This window comes from Rhinopithecus bieti, unplaced genomic scaffold (assembly GCF_001698545.2).
Source record: "Rhinopithecus bieti isolate Rb0 unplaced genomic scaffold, ASM169854v2 scaffold_11944, whole genome shotgun sequence".
NCBI lineage: Eukaryota > Metazoa > Chordata > Mammalia > Primates > Cercopithecidae > Rhinopithecus > Rhinopithecus bieti.
In genome coordinates, this window is record NW_016807378.1 from 892,866 (window position 1) to 910,984 (window position 18,119).

The following is an 18,119-nucleotide window of genomic DNA, read 5'->3' on the forward strand; positions in this document are numbered from 1 at the left end:
AAAAAAAAAAAAAAAAAAGAACTGGGGACATGAGAGAAGGGAAATAAGGGGGGCTATTTAAAATACTCCACGCCCAGTGAACCTGTTTCTGGACACAGGATGACCCACTGGATACTCAACAGCCCTTCAGAAACCCCTACTGAAGTTGAAGGTCGAATGAACTTCAGTTCCCTCCCAACTCTCAAAGATTTTGGATCTGTGAATTTGTAACTTTCTCATTCAACAAGCTCTTTGAGTACCCACTTTGTGCGGGGATTGCACTAGGCACTAAGGACACAGAGATGATTCAGATGTTTCTGTCCTTGAAAAGCACACAGCTTAAAACACATAACAAAATAGAATATGGTAAGTGCTGAGACAGTGCCTGCTACTCTTTTTAGACACCACAGGTGGGAGGGTGTCTGGAAAGCAATAAAGAAGAATACAGAATTGAGTGTGGAATGCTGAGTAAGAGTTTTCCAAGTGGCAAAAAGAGAGAAGGACATTCAAATCACAAAGACAAAAGGTGTGAAGGCCATGACTTATGCCCTTGTGCCTTCTCTGCTTTCTCCTCAGACAAGCAGCTGGGACAGCCACAACCACCCCAGTCCATGGCCAGAATGTAGGACCCAACCAACAGAGAGAGCCAGAGGAGAGAGGGAGGCTGTCTCTGGGCTCTTCAGCCTAGGAGAGGGAGAAACTGACAGGAAGGTTTAAAAGGAGAAATATGCCAACAGACTTGAGAAGCATTAGTTAAATCAAGTCTGCTTTGCAGTTTAGCCTGCATTCTTCTCCCTTCTTGTATTCTGTGAGCACATCTTTGCATCTTATTTTATTCAGAGAATTGTACAGCCTCCTTTTTTGGGAGGAGTAGGGAAGCTTAGGCAGAGACTGAGTATATTTCAGACCCCATCTTGTATTGATGCCTGCTGAACACTGGCCAGTATCTTTGGTGACAAAACAATAGAGGACCCAGATTCTCCTCCTGCTTTTCCAAGGATCATAGGCAGAATCACAAGATTCTAAGGGGACACAAAAAGAGACTAAGGGCACCCAGAGAACAAGCTTCTGAATTTGTGGCAAAGGTCATGGTTGTAGACCTGTTCCTCCTCTTTCTCCTGATAATGCTACTGCTAACTATTATGGGGCATAGGTTGTTATAGCAGCAGCATTAAGAGATGTGGATAGAGCTTAAACCATACACAAGTCTATATGGAAAAATAAACTTTTCTTTGAACTGGGTTTGAGACATCCCATGTCTTACAACCATGATGTCAGGGAGCCATATAAGGTCAACTGATCACCCAAAATGCCACATGCCAGATGATCTCTTTATTCACTACATCACCACATCCCATGGACCTCAGGGACACTACAGCTGCCAGGAAGGGAAGGATGTGTGGGGACGGAGAAGGATGGTTAATATTTATAACATATACCACATAAAGAAAGAAGATAGCGGCTCTGGGGGCACCAGATTTCTGTCTCAAGTGAGAAATGAAATTAGAGGGGCTAGCCACCTATTAAAAATGTAGACACCAAGGCCCAGATAGGATAAGTGACTCTTCCAAGGTCACTCGGCAGCTAATGCAGGGGCCAAGACAGACCTCCTGAGCCAGCTATTCCCACTGAAAAAGTGAGCTTCCTCATACTTCCCCAGGCCTGCCATTTTGACCCCTAACCATGAAGCTCACCTTGGCTATGATGCGGCACAAGGGAGCCCCCTCCTGGGTCAGGCTGAACAGGTTCCCTGTGGTGGACTCTGTGGTGTAGATATTGTCTGAGGCATCAATTTTTCTCACCAGTGCCTAAGAAGGGAGAGAAAAGTTAGCTAGTTACTCACCACCTCTACCCTCTTCTCATCTTAATGGAACACCAGTGGGCCCATGCTCCTAATAGCAACCATGAAATCTACTCCTGCCCCTAGCCACTGTCCCATTGTGAGGGCAATGAGGTTCTAGCTTTGGGAAAGGTATCAGTCAGGGAGAGTTGGGAAAGGTATCAGTCAGGGAGAGTTCTAAGCTCCATTTTAGAGATATGGGATAATTTCAAGCCCTTGGGACACAGGCCATAATGAGCCTTGCCCTAGTCCCTCGGAAAATCAGCTCCCAACATTGATGAGCTCAGCAAATACCATTTTGTGAATCTACTGGTTCTTAAAGAGAAAAGAAACCATCAGTTAAATTAACAAACCATCAAATTGAAAACCAATGAGTGGCTATAGCTGTGACCAAAGAATTTGCTCATTTTGAATGGCTATTAGCCAATGGTGAACTCCAGCTAAGTGATGGGTTCAAGGGTTAAGTCAAGAGAAGTGCTCCACAGTAGTTTACTGCTTGAGGGATATTTTTCTTGGACATTTGCTCTCTCCAATAGCTTGCTGCTCGGGGGGAAAGGCCAAGATGAAATAGCAACACTGGGAATCCTGTCAAAGGGTGGGTAACTAGGTGAGGAATGCTATACTCATCAAGGCTGAAGAACCTGAGGCTAGCGGTGAGAGGGTCCAGGAATGACTGAACATAAGACCAAGAAGAGAGGTTCAGGAAGGAAAGCAAATGAAAGATTCATTAACAAAAAAGATACAAAGATTATTTCTAGAAAAGTTTAGCTAATTTCTGAGGGAAAGGTTTTCATGTAACTTGAAACCACTTCATCATCAGCCATTTGCCTTGAAGCATGTGATTCATTGATTATAAAGGATTCCTTCCTGCTAATTAATACCAGTAGCTCAAGCTTTCTCCTAGAAAGAATGGATCTAGAGACTGAAAAGAGCAACCTTCAAGGGCCTCAGGCAAGAAAGTAAGACCTCCAGACCTGGGTGCTCTGAGCAGCCACTCATGCGGTTTCAGTTGCCAGTTTAAAACATTAAAATGAAATTTATTTTTAATTAAATACTGGTGTTATGGAAAAGACACTTAAGAGCAACACTTGGAGCACCTTAGCCTTTCTTTGCCTCAGTTTCCTCATCTATAAAGTGGTGTAAAAATAAGCCAGCTGCAGTGGCAAGTGCCTATGAGTCCCAGCTACTTGAAGATTGAGGCAGGAGGATTGCTCAAGTCCAGGAGTCCAAGAATAGCCTGGACAACATAGCAAGACCCCCATCTCAAACAAATAAATAAATAAAATGGTGTAAATAACAATTTCTATCTTTTAAGGGGGTTGTGCCCATTTTTTAAGGTTGTCAATATATATAAAGGATTTCTAAAGGTAGCTGCCAAGTGGAAGCTAAATACAATTGGAAGTAGTTATAATTTTGTGATCTTGTGCAGTTAAGCTCCCTACACTTTGGTTTCCCTGTTTGTAAAATGATTAAAATTAGGAGGTTTGAGGCTCAAGGTAAGTGGCTCTCCCTTTTGTCTTCTTTATTCAAATTTATGAAATTCCTCACACATGCACAACGTGCTAATCCAGATATAGCAGTCTAAGATAAAGTGTGTATTTAATCAAACTACATTAAATATAAAAATTATGCTCTAAGTTTTGATAGATGCCTCTTATTAGAAATTCAACAAAATGTAAAATTAATAACCAAGATTTGTCTCTACAAATCCCTGTAATGATCACACTTCTTAGAATTCTTCCCACTGTTACCGTAAGCAGCTACACATGTGATACTAATGCTCACATGAAAATGCAGATTTCATATATTGGGGTCCTGTACCTAAATGATAATTACCTAATGTTCCTGATTAGTGTTTGCACTTGAAGAAAATTAGCATTACATTAAACAATTCAACTCCAATGTCTTTTGCAATCAGCTGCTAATATTAGACAATTTAAGTCTGAGAATAATTTCATGTTAATGTCTATACACATATATACAGTAATTATACCTCAGATATGTCTCAGTGAATCAGATCTCTGACAAGGAAAAGTTGTAAGCATCTTTTACAGTATAAATCTGGAAAGATATGAGATCAAAGGCTCCACTGAAATCTTCAAGGCCCTAAATATCACCATTTGTCAGAGCTGGAAAGGACCTCGGAAATCATCTGTCCAGTCTTCATTTCATAGTGGAGGAAACAGATGTAGACTTGACTAAGGTTACCTATGTGGTCTAGGGAGGAGCTGGGCCCTGACCCCCTGAATTCGATGTCCGATTTTTGAAGGTCAGGAAATCTATCTCCTTCAATGTAGGCAGGGCCTCACCTGGACTAGTGGAGATTGAAGCCTCAAGGCAAGGCTATTGTCCAGCCTCATTAGCAGTTTTTGCCAAATAGGAGAGTGGGTCTCCATCCTGGTTTCCCATTCCCTTCGTATCTAACACTATGTGTTGGTAACCTAAGCTTGTTAGTGGGGGCCTTGCAACTGCCCCTCTGGATCTGCTCTGTGTTCTTGCCAAGGCCACACTTCCCCTAAGCTACTCCTAGCTATAACTGAGCACAGCATGACTGTGTGACAGGGGACTCCTCCAACAGGGGACTTTGGCTTGATTCCCTGTCTGAGTCTTTTCCTTCCTCCTTTTCTTTCTCAGATGTCAGACCTGCAATATGGCTTTCCATGCCTGCTTCTGCTTCCTTCTCTGCATCCATCATAGGAATTTCCTATCTACTCCTATCTTAGTATCTGCCTCATACTGACATAGTCTCTACAAATCAAGGTGTTTTTTTTTTTTTTTTTTTTTTTTCAGGAAATCAAGAAGACATTGGAGAAGTTTCAAAAATATGCCTCACTCAATATCATGAGAAGAGTGGTGAAAGACTGAAAAAAATAAATAAAAGAAGATAGGCTGAGGCTGAATGACAAACATTTTCTTAAAATGCATACTAGGCAGATAAGAAACAAACAAAAAAAAATAAGATCTTAAAGATCAAGGAAAAGGTATTAAAATGGGGCTAAGGAGATGCTTGTAGTTTCACTTCTCTGCATAAGGAATTAGAAAAGAAAAAATGTATTTTTCATTGTCTGTCAATCTGAAAAAGAGAGACTGCAACCCAGTGAAATCTATCAGAAAGGAGGTAAACTCTCAAAAAGCAAACTGGCATGAGTTCCTCAGAAGGAGCCAGGAAAATATTGTGAGACCTCTCCCTAAAGTTTTGGATATAAACTCCATAGTAGGACGTAGTAGAGTAGCTCATCTGTGCAAAGGGGTTACATAAAATGCAGATAGCATTGACAGGATGGGGTAGATTAAAGATGGCTACAAATTCTTTTCTACTTCTTTTACAGAGACATCTCTCTATGAGTTCTAATTCCCTTTCCCTTGAATCTGGTCTTAATGCCTTGCTTGACCAATAGAAGCCAGCATTTGGCAGAAGGAATGTCCTAAGACTTCCAAGGCCAGGTCATAAAAAGCCTTGAAGCTTCCATCCAGGCATCTTGGAACTTGGAACACTGTTTTGGGAACCCTGAGCTTCCATATCAGAAGTTTGATAACTGAGAATGTGATGCTAGAAAAGCCATGTGTAGGATCCTTATCAATACTCTCAGCTGAGGCCAGCCTTCCAGCCATCCCCTCCATGGCACCATATGTGTGAGTGAATACCACTATCTAGTACTCTTCAAGCCATCTGCCAGCTGAATACCACATCTGTTGTTGCTGCACAGAATGGAAGAATCACTTAGCCAAGCCCTGTCCAAATTACTGACCCTTAAAATCATGAAATATAATAAAAGTAATTTCTGTTGGGTTTTTTAAAAATATTTTAATAATAGAGTTCGGAACACAGGAAAAGACCACAGAGCTCAACATGAACTATTTGAAAGATTACTGGGTAAACCATCTCAGGGGAAAGTTTTTGGAAGTGAGGATGCAGTATTTCCTTTGTCTTAACAGAACATGCTGGAGAAATGCATGAATTAGGACTCTGAGGGAAGGCACAGAAAGATTGGATGTACTGAAGAGAAGGTAGACAAAATAATAATTATATCCAGGTTTAGATGAGCTGTTGGTCAGATGGGAAAATACCTCCTAAGTGGGAATATCCAATTTAGGAACATAAATGTGGATAAGATATCTTAGAAATAAAATATTTTGACAGACCCAAAACTTAATTGATTTCATTTCTCTCAATCAGGGAAATACCAACATCTAGATTAGGTTGTTGGAAAAACAAAAGAATGTGTCAGAAAGTGAAGGGAAGTAAAAACAGAAAAGTAGCTCAGATCCGGATGCTGCATTCACTCTATGAGTTAGAAAAGGAAAGACACCCACATGAGAAGGAGAGTAAATAGTTAGAAATTCAAATGAGTCTCTCTAAAGGGAATGGGGGATTAACAGAGGGAAAGAGAATACTGGGGGCAGAGTTCATTACTGCAAAAAAAAAAAAAAAAAAAAAAGTAGCAGAGAGAAATACTATTAAAAACTGGTATATTCAAAATCTATAGGAAGATGCTATTCTGAGAAGCCCCTGGCAGAGGTAGCGACCCTCATGTACTCAGAATTCGGGAACATCAAGAGTGACCTCAGTTCAGGTATCTGCTGAGGATGATGTTCAAATGCAGCAAATGTGGAAACCAAATGGAAAGTCATTCCAGCAGATAGGGATCAAAAGTTTAAGCAAACCTCTAGTAAGAGGAGGAGACAATAGCCCTCATGATACAGAACTAGAAGAGAAGCACTTGCATATCTTATGTCAAAATAATTTTTTCTCATTTCACCCTAAAACATTTTGAAAATATATGACCCCTTGCACATTTTAATTTGACAGCTAATTTTTTTTTATCATAAGTTTAAAACCAAAGTTGGAAAGAATGTGATTTCCAGAAAATTGCAATGTTGATGTAAAAAAAATTATTACATCACTCTTTCAAATGTATTCAATAGATTCTAAATACCAAAACAACTTGATACCATCATCATTCACTTAAAAATACATGAATAATCTCTTTTTTAACATTCTGCATTTCATTAAATTTGTATTCCCATTTCAATTTTCCTTCAGAATTTAATGTAATATATTTAAGTTTTAAAGTGTTTTATTGATCACCCTTATCACACTTATCATTAAAATTTGAAATGTTATTTCCTGTTACTATCAAGCTCCTTGTTAAGAAAAAAAAATCTTTTCTTGGTTGAGGATTATTATCAGCCCAACTGGTCAAGTGGAATAAATATATTATGTCTTGATAAATAATTGTAAGTTATAAAAATTTTATTTTTAAAATAAATATATCTCTAAATGAGATGAATGAGGCTTTTTATCATTTTTAGGATAATTCATTTATGTATCAATGATTGAATATTGACTTAATGCTATATTTTTAGATGTAAACTCCAGAAAATCTTGTTCCCATAAATCAATAGAGGGGAATGAGAGGAGCTTGTGTACTACAGTGCTTTATCTCTTGAGTCACCTTCTAACTTATGCAATCACATAGCAATCTATCATCAAACACTATCTTTAATAATCTGGCAGTTGATAACTCCTCTAAAGTGATCCTCTTCTAAATTGACAAAAGCAAAGAATTGGAAAAGATTTGACTTGCAAAAGCATTTGCTACCCAATCATTAGAGGTGTTCATTTACTTTCTCAATTTCTGGGAAAAATTCCAAAAGTACTTCTCCAAGACCTATCAAATAACAATTAATTACAACCATTACTTTTTCACTTAAGAGCACCTTGAGTCACCCAAATTATTTGGAAAGGATTGGGAAAATCAAAGTAGTATTTATTTCATTGCCAATACAATTTTTAATAAAATATTTTTGTTCTTCAAATATGTTTTGTTGAAAGCTTGAAGCTCCAGCTTTCACTTACTTCATTTATGAAAAATACCCAACCTATAACCTAATTGGCAAAGACAGTCCTTTTAGTCAACCCAATCAGCCAAGTCAGAGTTAACTTTTTCTCAATAAAGACCTGACTTCATTTCTATTTAAGAAATGTTTCGCCAGGCGTGGTGGCTCATGCCAGTAATCCCAGCACTTGGGGAGGCCGAGGCAGGTGGATCACGAGGTCTAAAGATCAAGACCACCCTGGCCAACATGGTGAAACCCCGTCTCTACTAAAAATACAAAAATTAGCTAGATGTGGTGGTGCCCTGTAGTCCCAGGTACCTGGGAGGCTAAGACAGGGGAATTGCTTGAACCTAAGAGGCGGAGGCTGCAGTAAGCCGAGATTCCGCCACTGCACTCCAGCCCGGTGACAGAGCGAGACTCCGTCTCAAACAAAACAAAACAAAAAAAAGAAATATTTCGGCCGGGCGCGGTGGCTCAAGCCTGTAATCCCAGCACTTTGGGAGGCCGAGACAGGCGGATCACGAGGTCAGGAGATCAAGACCATCCTGGCTAACACAGTGAAACCCCGTCTCTACTAAAAAATACAAAANGTTTTATTGATCACCCTTATCACACTTATCATTAAAATTTGAAATGTTATTTCCTGTTACTATCAAGCTCCTTGTTAAGAAAAAAAAATCTTTTCTTGGTTGAGGATTATTATCAGCCCAACTGGTCAAGTGGAATAAATATATTATGTCTTGATAAATAATTGTAAGTTATAAAAATTTTATTTTTAAAATAAATATATCTCTAAATGAGATGAATGAGGCTTTTTATCATTTTTAGGATAATTCATTTATGTATCAATGATTGAATATTGACTTAATGCTATATTTTTAGATGTAAACTCCAGAAAATCTTGTTCCCATAAATCAATAGAGGGGAATGAGAGGAGCTTGTGTACTACAGTGCTTTATCTCTTGAGTCACCTTCTAACTTATGCAATCACATAGCAATCTATCATCAAACACTATCTTTAATAATCTGGCAGTTGATAACTCCTCTAAAGTGATCCTCTTCTAAATTGACAAAAGCAAAGAATTGGAAAAGATTTGACTTGCAAAAGCATTTGCTACCCAATCATTAGAGGTGTTCATTTACTTTCTCAATTTCTGGGAAAATTCCAAAAGTACTTCTCCAAGACCTATCAAATAACAATTAATTACAACCATTACTTTTCACTTAAGAGCACCTTGAGTCACCCAAATTATTTGGAAAGGATTGGGAAAATCAAAGTAGTATTTATTTCATTGCCAATACAATTTTAATAAAATATTTTGTTCTTCAAATATGTTTTGTTGAAAGCTTGAAGCTCCAGCTTTCACTTACTTCATTTATGAAAATACCCAACCTATAACCTAATTGGCAAAGACAGTCCTTTTAGTCAACCCAATCAGCCAAGTCAGAGTTAACTTTTCTCAATAAAGACCTGACTTCATTTCTATTTAAGAAATGTTTCGCCAGGCGTGGTGGCTCATGCCAGTAATCCCAGCACTTGGGGAGGCCGAGGCAGGTGGATCACGAGGTCTAAAGATCAAGACCACCCTGGCCAACATGGTGAAACCCCGTCTCTACTAAAATACAAAATTAGCTAGATGTGGTGGTGCCCTGTAGTCCCAGGTACCTGGGAGGCTAAGACAGGGGAATTGCTTGAACCTAAGAGGCGGAGGCTGCAGTAAGCCGAGATTCCGCCACTGCACTCCAGCCCGGTGACAGAGCGAGACTCCGTCTCAAACAAAACAAAACAAAAAAAAGAAATATTTCGGCCGGGCGCGGTGGCTCAAGCCTGTAATCCCAGCACTTTGGGAGGCCGAGACAGGCGGATCACGAGGTCAGGAGATCAAGACCATCCTGGCTAACACAGTGAAACCCCGTCTCTACTAAAAAATACAAAAAACTAGCCGGGCGAGGTGGCGGGCGCCTGTAGTCCCAGCTACTCGGGAGGCTGAGGCAGGAGAATGGTGTGAACCTGGGAGGCGGAGCTTGCAGTGAGCTGAGATCCGGCCACTGCACTCCAGCCTGGGCGACAGAGCAAGACTCCGTCTCAAAAAAAAAAAGAAAGAAAGAAAGAAATATTTCTATATGTATTTCAAGAAATGCAAAAACCTACTGACAAATAATTATGAAGATCATTCTCTACGGGAAAAAAATCCCAAAACTGTAAATATTAAAATAAATCAGACCTAAAATAAAATTTGATTTATTTGTATATGTTATAAAACCAAGATAAAATAATTTACTGGCTTTGTAATAATGCAAAGTAATATATAGCAAACATTCTAAGTTAATAACAAATCTAAGAATATGATTTAAAAAGCACAGTATTCCTTTAGTAAATAGGTACATATGTATTAAACTTTGGTGTCTTTAGGGAATAAATAAGAACTGAGAATTTAAAAAGCATATATAGGATGCAGCTGGAAACCATCATTCTTAGCAAACTATCACAAGAAGAGAAAACCAAACACCGCATGTTCTCACTCATAGGTGGGAACTGAACAATGAGATCACTTGGACTCGGGAAGGGGAACATCACACACTGGGGCCTATCATGGGGAGGGGGGAGGGGGGAGGGATTGCATTGGGGAGTTATACATGATATAAATGATGAATTGATGGGTGCTGACGAGTTGATGGGTGCAGCACACCAACATGGCACAAGTATACATATGTAACAAACCTGCACGTTATGCACATGTACCCTAGAACTTGAAGTATAATAAAAATAAATAAATTAAAAAGAAAAATAAATAAAAAGCATATATAATTCAATTAATTTTAGTAGCTCTCATCATCAAATTTTTCTATGTATTTAAAGAAAAAGAAAGGTATATACTGCTTACATCTAATTAGCATAACTGCTAGCAATTAATTTTTTCTTTTCTTAACAGGCAATAAAAAGTAGCATAAATATTTCAGAAAATATTTTGGCAAAAACACTTCAATTGTTAAATAATGTGCACCAAATTTTTTTTTAAATGTAGAACTTATATCTGTATTTTATCCAATATACCTTGAAAATTTTGGTTGTTCTCCAAAGCATATTACAGTTACATTTAAAAGAATCAGTGTCATTAACTTTTAGTCTTTGGCTCTTCAAAGATACTTTTTTTCCAGCTAATGTCACATCCTCGGGATGAGTGTGAAAAATAGCTGAGAGGAATTGTTTGCATTTTAATATGTGTCCTAAAAAAACAATTTTTAGTGCTTGATGTATCCTACCAGTGCTCTCTTTGCTTTGGTTTAAGGAGAACGTCCCTCAAGAACCATGCACTATTTGAGAATAAATGGATGGAAGGGATAAAATAAATTGAAAACTTTTATAATCATCCCTACATACACACACACACACACACACACACACACATACACTACAATATATCTGAATTCAGAAACTGCTCACATTGGGAAAAATACACAATTTTTTTTTTTTTTTTTTTTTTTTTTGAGACGGTGTTTTGCTCTTGTTGCCCAGGCTGGAGTGCAATGGCACAATCTCGGCTTGTGGCAACCTCCGCCTCCCGAGTTCAACCAATTCTCCTGCCTCAGCCTCTCAAGTAGCTGGGATTACAAGCATATGCCACCATGCCTGACTAATTTTTTTATATTTTTAGTAGAGACAGGGTTTCTTTATGTTGGTCAGGGTGGTCTCGAACTCCCGACCTCAGGTCTCCCAAAATGCTGGGATTACAGGCATAAGTCACCACGCCCGGCCAAAATACACAATTTCTAATGGCACATTCAACATAAATATGTATAAAGCATGGAAATAATTAATGGAAGCCTAAGGGTCTTAATGGTTCATGAATGAAGGCTTTTCCTTTGCTTGATTCTCCACTCCCATACCAAGATTTTTGCATGGCAAGGCAATATACTGTAAAATTTGGGATGGGTGAAGAGTGTGCCTTTTGGAAAATAATAGAAAGCCTATAAAAAAACTCAGTATATCATTGGGAAGATCATTTTTAAGAAAGAAAACAAATGAAAATTGAAGATCTGGAAATAAGATTTCCTTAAAACTATATGTGCTTGCATTTCTCCTGGGAAATCTTTGGGAACTGGGGAATGTGGTACATTTGAAATGGTTTGAAGACTACTGGTCTGTCACTTCGGGAAGCCCAAATCAATGCATGCTGGAGTGGCAGAAACAGTGTTTTCAGGGAGCTAGAAATTAAAATGTTTTAAATATGCTGAATGGGAAAGAATGCAAATCAAGCAAGTCCTAGTAAAGAAGCTGCAAATGCCTGACTTTGCAGGAAAAGGAAAATGGTTCAAATGCCCATCAATGAGAAAGGAGGCATTTTTCCCCCCGTATATGGTAAACATAGTACCACAATTAACCTGTGGTGGACTTTTTTCCCCCAGTGGGTGTATGTTCACAAATCTTTATAGACTATAGACAACTGAAATAAACTGACTGACATCCTACCAAGGCTGCCAGCCAGACCGTCTGAGTCACTCATCCTTTTTTTTTTTTAATTGGCTACAGATGAACATGTATCTGTTAAGGCCTTTGGCAACCCTAAGGATGGCATCCTGGGACAGCAGGTTGTCTGAAGTTCCTGGAGTTCTATAGAAATTGAGGATTGGCTTATTTTAACTTTCTGAGAATATATGTGTAGTGCTGTGATAGTATTATGTATCCAGTATTAAGGGCTTTTTGAACCCTTTTAATTATGGTTGGGAAAGACTAGTACAAATTGAGAAGTCCTGAAGGAACCCCTCCCATTATTGAAGAGACAGCCTGGACTACAGCTACTGAAGGAAACTCAACTCCCCACATACCGGAATGAGGTCCTCCTGGCTCAGATGAACAGAGTATGAAAGTTGAAGAGATTGTACTAACCTAAGAATTTAGGACTTTGGATTATTCCTAAAAGCAAAAGGATTGAAATTTGCTTCCTATTATATTTCCCACTCTCCCACTGAGCAGATTTTGCTCAGCCATGTTGCCCAATATAGGTAAGTAGAAGCTGCAATGAGATTAAATGGCAATATAAAGATAATCCAAACATACTTGTCAGATGACAAACATAAATATTTCCAAAATTTTAACATGCTCCTATCCCATTTTAAAGTTCCCTGGGAAAAAACAAAGTAAAAGAAAAAACTTAAATTCTTTTCCTCTAGGGATAATCAAAAGTCCCAGATTCTTAGGTTGATACAATCGCTTCAATTTTCATATTTTGTTCATCTCAGCAAGGAGGGCCTCATTCCAGTTTGTGGGGAGCTGGGTTTCCTTCAGCAGCTGTAGTCCAGGCTGTCTGTACAACAATGGGAGGTTCCTTCAGGACTTCTCAATTTGTACCAGTCTTTCCCAACCACAATTGAAGGGGTACAAAGAGCCCCTGGGGTTGAAGGGGGTGGGGAGATTTGTTCCTCTGCTCGAGCCCACACGACTTCTTAGTGCTAAAAGAATGTTTCCTGAATTGCATTTCCTAAAACACCAGCATCTCAGAAGAAGTAAATAGGTGCTTTAATAATATTTTTTAAATCTGTGACCCTGAAAGTTGGGAATATGTTGCTTAACATTCTATAACAGATACTGTTCTGGTCATTAGAGATATATGAATGAGCAAAACAAACCAAAATCCCTGCCTATGGAAGCTGCAGTTCAGACAAGAAATACTGTAAGTGCATGAGGACCTTCTGGAAGATTTGCAAAGCAGAATGGCACATCATAAGACAAATTTTGATGTAAAGAAATAGATTTGATTTCATTTACATCAAGACCGTACAAATGTAAGATCCTGGTATAATTACTAACATCCTAAGGAACAATATTTGAGTCACTAGTTTAAGAAACACATGCTTACAACACTGAACACAGATTACCCTGTCTTCAGCCAATATATCTCCTGATGTCACTGCTGTCCTGTATGGAAACTTTGTAATGTAAAAAGAAGCCAAAGATCAGCCAAAAATATATTATGAGCATGGTAGACTCAGCCCTTAAGAGGGACATGGGACACGCTGGCAGGGAAGGGGGAAAGCACCAGGAAAGGGGGTTATCAGGAAGAAAACTAATATGCAGATGAATGGAGGACAACACTCTGTGGCCACACACCCCCACTCCCCTACTCCTACCAGGGTGGAAGACCAATAAGGAACCCATTCTAACAAAGCAGGAGCTGGTCTGCTCAGCTTACAGGCCAGGCATCAATGAACCAGGTGGTCAGACCTGGCATTAGAGCAGGGGACAGCTGGGAAAGTAGAAGCACCAGATCAGGAATTTCACCCTGAATATGGTCAGAATGAAGGAATAGCAGAATGGATCCAACTATACAGCCCAAAGGCCAGGGAAGTAGACTCCAAGCAAGCCCAGGGAGCTTTTCCCAGGCTCTTCTGACCTAAAGCATCAAAGGTATCCTGCCTCTTTGCTGCCTCATAGAAAACACTGATGACTAGTTCCAAACCCAACTGGCTTTCATTCACAGTTCAGCTTAACACCGCCTTTTCAGCCCTTTTTGTTTGTTTGTTTGTCTGATTTGTTTGTTTTTTTCAGACGAGTCTCCCTTTGTCACCCAGGCTGGAGTACAGTGGTATGATCTCGGCTCTCTGCAAGCTCTGCCTCCTCCGACTCCCGGGTTCACACAATTCTCCTGCCTCAGCCTCCTGAGTAGCTGAGACTACAGGTGCCCGCCACCATGCCCGGCTAATGTTTTTTGTATTTTCAGTAGAGAGGGGGCTTCACCAGGTTAGCCAGGATGGTCTTGACTCCTGACCTCGTGATCCGCCCGCCTCAGCCTCCCAAAGTGCTGGGATTACAGGCATGAGCCACCACACCCGGCCCTTTCCAGCCCTTTTAATTGAACCTGGTACTTCCAGGAAAGTGGGCACAAAAATGGCATAAAAAGCAACAGCCAGCACCTGTACCCCTGCTCAGAAGTTGCTCCAGGTCTCCCTCCCCACCACTAACTCCAATATTTCTTGCTCGTCACTCCCTCGACCTTTTTGCCCATTTTGGTCCCTGTGTCCCTTGCGTCCCTCTGGACTTGATGGTTGATCACTGCCTGCCCCTGCATGTGATTGTCAGCTATGGCTCATCAGCTCCAGGTGCCTAACCCAGCACCCCAGCCTGTGGCCCTTCCTTCCCTTTGTCCCTGTCAAGACATGGAGAGTGGCCCTTGAGGACCTTCCTGTGGTTGGGGTGGGGGATGATAATACTCAGGGCCAGCTGCCCTGACATGGGGGCCTGTGGGAGGAGTGGGGATGAGGCAGGACCAGCATGTGAGTCAAGTCAGAAGGGCCTGCACCAAACCAGCCAAACACTCAGGAAGGAGAGAAAGCAAACCCTGGGCTCAGCAGAGAGGCTGAATTTGGAGAGGAGCCGACATGGAAAGAGATTTGTTATTTGTGGTAGGCTTTTATTTGGTGGTGGGAAAAGAATGGCAAATATGTAACACAATATTTCTGTAACTATAAATAACCATAAATACCTTTCATAATGGAAACCTTATGGAATCTGCTTTACTGGGAGGTTTTTAAAATAGCAAAGGGCAAGGGAGGGAAATAACATGTATTTAACCCACACTATGTGCTAAACACCTTCCATATGCCTTTGCTTAGTACTCAAAATTTTCTTCTGGAGAAGGTTTAACAATTTATACAGGAGGAAAAAGAGGCTAAGAGAGGTTCAGGAACTTAACCAAGGCTCCACGGTGAACCAGTTTGAAAGTAGATACTTCAGGCTCCAAATCCCTCCCTCTTTCTGGAATCAAGCACAAGCCTGCCTAGAGGCAGGGGTTAGACTATATGATCTTTCTAGATTCTTCTTTGTTGTCAGGATTTCTAGAATTGGCTTATTCCCTGCAGGTGCCTCAATTCTTTCAGGATAGTAAGGACCCATTGTGTACACTGTGAACATTAACTCAACAGAGAAGATTGAGGGTGGTGGGAGTAATACTGAAAGTGTAATTGGGAGATGCTGGGCTCTACCACCATCTTGCTGTGTGACCTTGGATAAGCTTCTCCCCACTCTGGGCTCCAGTTTTCACAGCTGGAAAATGCAGAGTTGGGTTAGGTGCTTGGGAAGCCTCAGGCTAGCTCTGACAGTTTTGTTTCACAAATGCTGGAGTTGACTTTGGTGGTTTGAGTAGGATGTTTCCCACTAAAGTCCACATCAGTATCTTCCCCAAGCCTGGCTCAGCCTCTCTTTCTCTCCTTTCCTCCAAGGGTCCACACAAGCACCCCTTCCCGCAGCCCAGCCTGCACTGACCTGAACCTCCCGTGTCAGGGCCAGCTCCAGCAGCTGGCCAAAGTGCTGGCCCAGCATGCTCAGGGTCTCACTCACGCAGGCCTTCATTGACTTCAGGACATGCTCATTCTCAACCTGAAGGCACCTGAAGAGAAGAAACCATGGGGTGGGCCAATGGAAGGGGCATGTGGTCAGCCCAGAAATGTTGCAGGGGCCAGAGCTGGACCTGCTCCAAGCCTGGTGTGTGGTGAAGACATCGGCAACTGGGAGTCAGAGATAGAATATTCCACAGCTGGCTCGCCGCCTGGTCTCTTAGTGTGCAGAGATGTGCTGGCCTGAGATGAGGACTACCAGTCCACATCACCAGGAAGAAAGGCCACCAGAATGTGGAAAATGTATACCTCTGGGCTTCCCCCTGCAGAATCTGCCATCACTGCAGCCAGGGTCTATCTTGTCTGTGACGTTGGGGTGGGAGATGGAGGGGCAAAAAGCTTCCAAGAGAGGTGCCAAGTGCCAGGTATTGCTAGTGAGCTCTGTAAAGGTGGATGGCAATGCCTGTGGCCCTTTAAGAAATGGCTGCCTAGAGTGTGCAGAAAGTCTTGAGAATTTTCTTCCCAGACAAGAAAAACAGAGGGTGATCAGGTTCAAATTTACCCCTGTGGCCTGACAGTGTTCCACCCAGGAAAGCAAAAGACCTCAGGGAGCTCAGGTTTTATCTTCAGGATACAGGCTCTGGGAAGGGTGAAGAAAAATGTCAACAACACACACCTGGGTGTGCATACATGTGAGGCTGAGTTTGTGTACATATCTGAGTATAAACATATGGATATTTATGTGTGTGAAATATGGAGGAGAGGGTGTGAGTGTATTTCTGTGCTGGTCCAAGCATGTGTTTATATATCTGTATATGAGAAAGTGAGTGTCTGTGGGCATTGAAGTCTATGTGTATGTCTGTGTAAGGGTGTGAGTATCTGCTTTCACCTTGCCTTGACTTTGGGGACCTGTGAGTCTTCCCAAAGCTGTGGAAAACCTTTTCTTTGTTACCAACTCCTAGAAAATCCTCTTTTTTTCTATGCCCAGGCCTCTCCTCTGCCTTTCACCCTATCCCTAGGGCCTGAATATGGGGCAGAAAATTTCAAGAGAATATTTTAAGATTTCTGACAAAAGTCAGAAAAAGGAAACTCTGAAACCACCACCAGGCCTCCCATTTCCCATTCTTCCTCTGGGAGAAGCTACCAGCCCCTTCTCCTGCCAGAGGTCAGGCGGGCAGACCCTGGGAGATCCAGGGTCCAAATTTACCTCTCTGTGACTGCCAAGAGTTCTGAGCATTTCTCCATTAGCAGTTTCTCAATCTGTAAAAAAATAAGTCCATTTTATTTAACTCAGTAAGCATTAACTGAGGACCAACTGCTATGCTGAGCACTCGGGCTTAAAAATGAAGAATCAAGTAATGTGACTTGGGGAACAGGCGCTTAAAATATAACACAGTGTGATACAGGTGGCGAAAGAGATCACGGTAGGCTGCTTCGGGAGTATAAGAATATGAAACTGAGCAATTATTTATGCTGAGGAAGCTGGGAAGCTTCAAGAAAGAAGGGGCATTTAAGCGGGGCTTTGAAGAATGAAGAGAAGTTTTAATGCCTGCAAAGCTGAGGAAGAGAAAGTTTGAGGCAAAGGGCAAAGCACTAAGGTGAAATGAGAATGATGAAAGAGAATTAATAACAAGGGAGATTTTTAATGGTTCACTTTGGGCTTTGAGAAGAAGATTCAAAGTCATGGCCTGTGGAATCAGAAAAGCTTAGATTGGACCCTACTTATTATACCATTCACTGTGTAACTTTAAATAAATAATTTGGCCTCCTAGAACTCCTGTTTCCTCTATAAAATAAAGATAATACTAACATTTTTAATCAATTGCTTTAAGTGTTTTGCATGTAACAATTAATCTAGTCTTCACAACAACTTTATAAAATAAATTATATTATTATACCTTTTAGGATGAAGGAACTGGGACACAGAGAAGTTAAGCAACTTGCCAAGGTCCACATAGCAGAGCTGACATTTCAACCCAAGCCATCTGGCATTAAAGTCAATAAATTTAACCACTGCACAGTTTCTCAAAGTAGTGGCACCTACCTCACAGGTTGTGCAGGTTAAATGAGATACATGTAAAAAAAAAAAAAAAAAAAAAAAAACACCTAGCACAATGTCCACCACATA

At 40.7% G+C, this 18,119-nt stretch overlaps 1 protein-coding gene across 4 annotated transcripts in view; it reads right to left on the reverse strand.

Moving 5' to 3' along the window:
* The window catches only part of INSC (INSC spindle orientation adaptor protein), a 135,071-nt gene that overhangs the window by 50,030 nt on the left and 66,922 nt on the right, over positions 1 to 18,119 (reverse strand). For 3 of the 4 annotated variants that reach the window (XM_017881613.1, XM_017881614.1, XM_017881615.1), the window contains exons 4-6: positions 17,199 to 17,251; positions 15,921 to 16,044; positions 1,674 to 1,787 (exon numbers count right to left, since the gene is read on the reverse strand). In XM_017881613.1, the coding sequence (XP_017737102.1) occupies positions 1,674 to 1,787; positions 15,921 to 16,044; positions 17,199 to 17,251 (291 nt within the window). The remainder of the gene's footprint in view (positions 1 to 1,673; positions 1,788 to 15,920; positions 16,045 to 17,198; positions 17,252 to 18,119) is intronic. The other variant, XM_017881616.1, reaches the window with a different exon arrangement.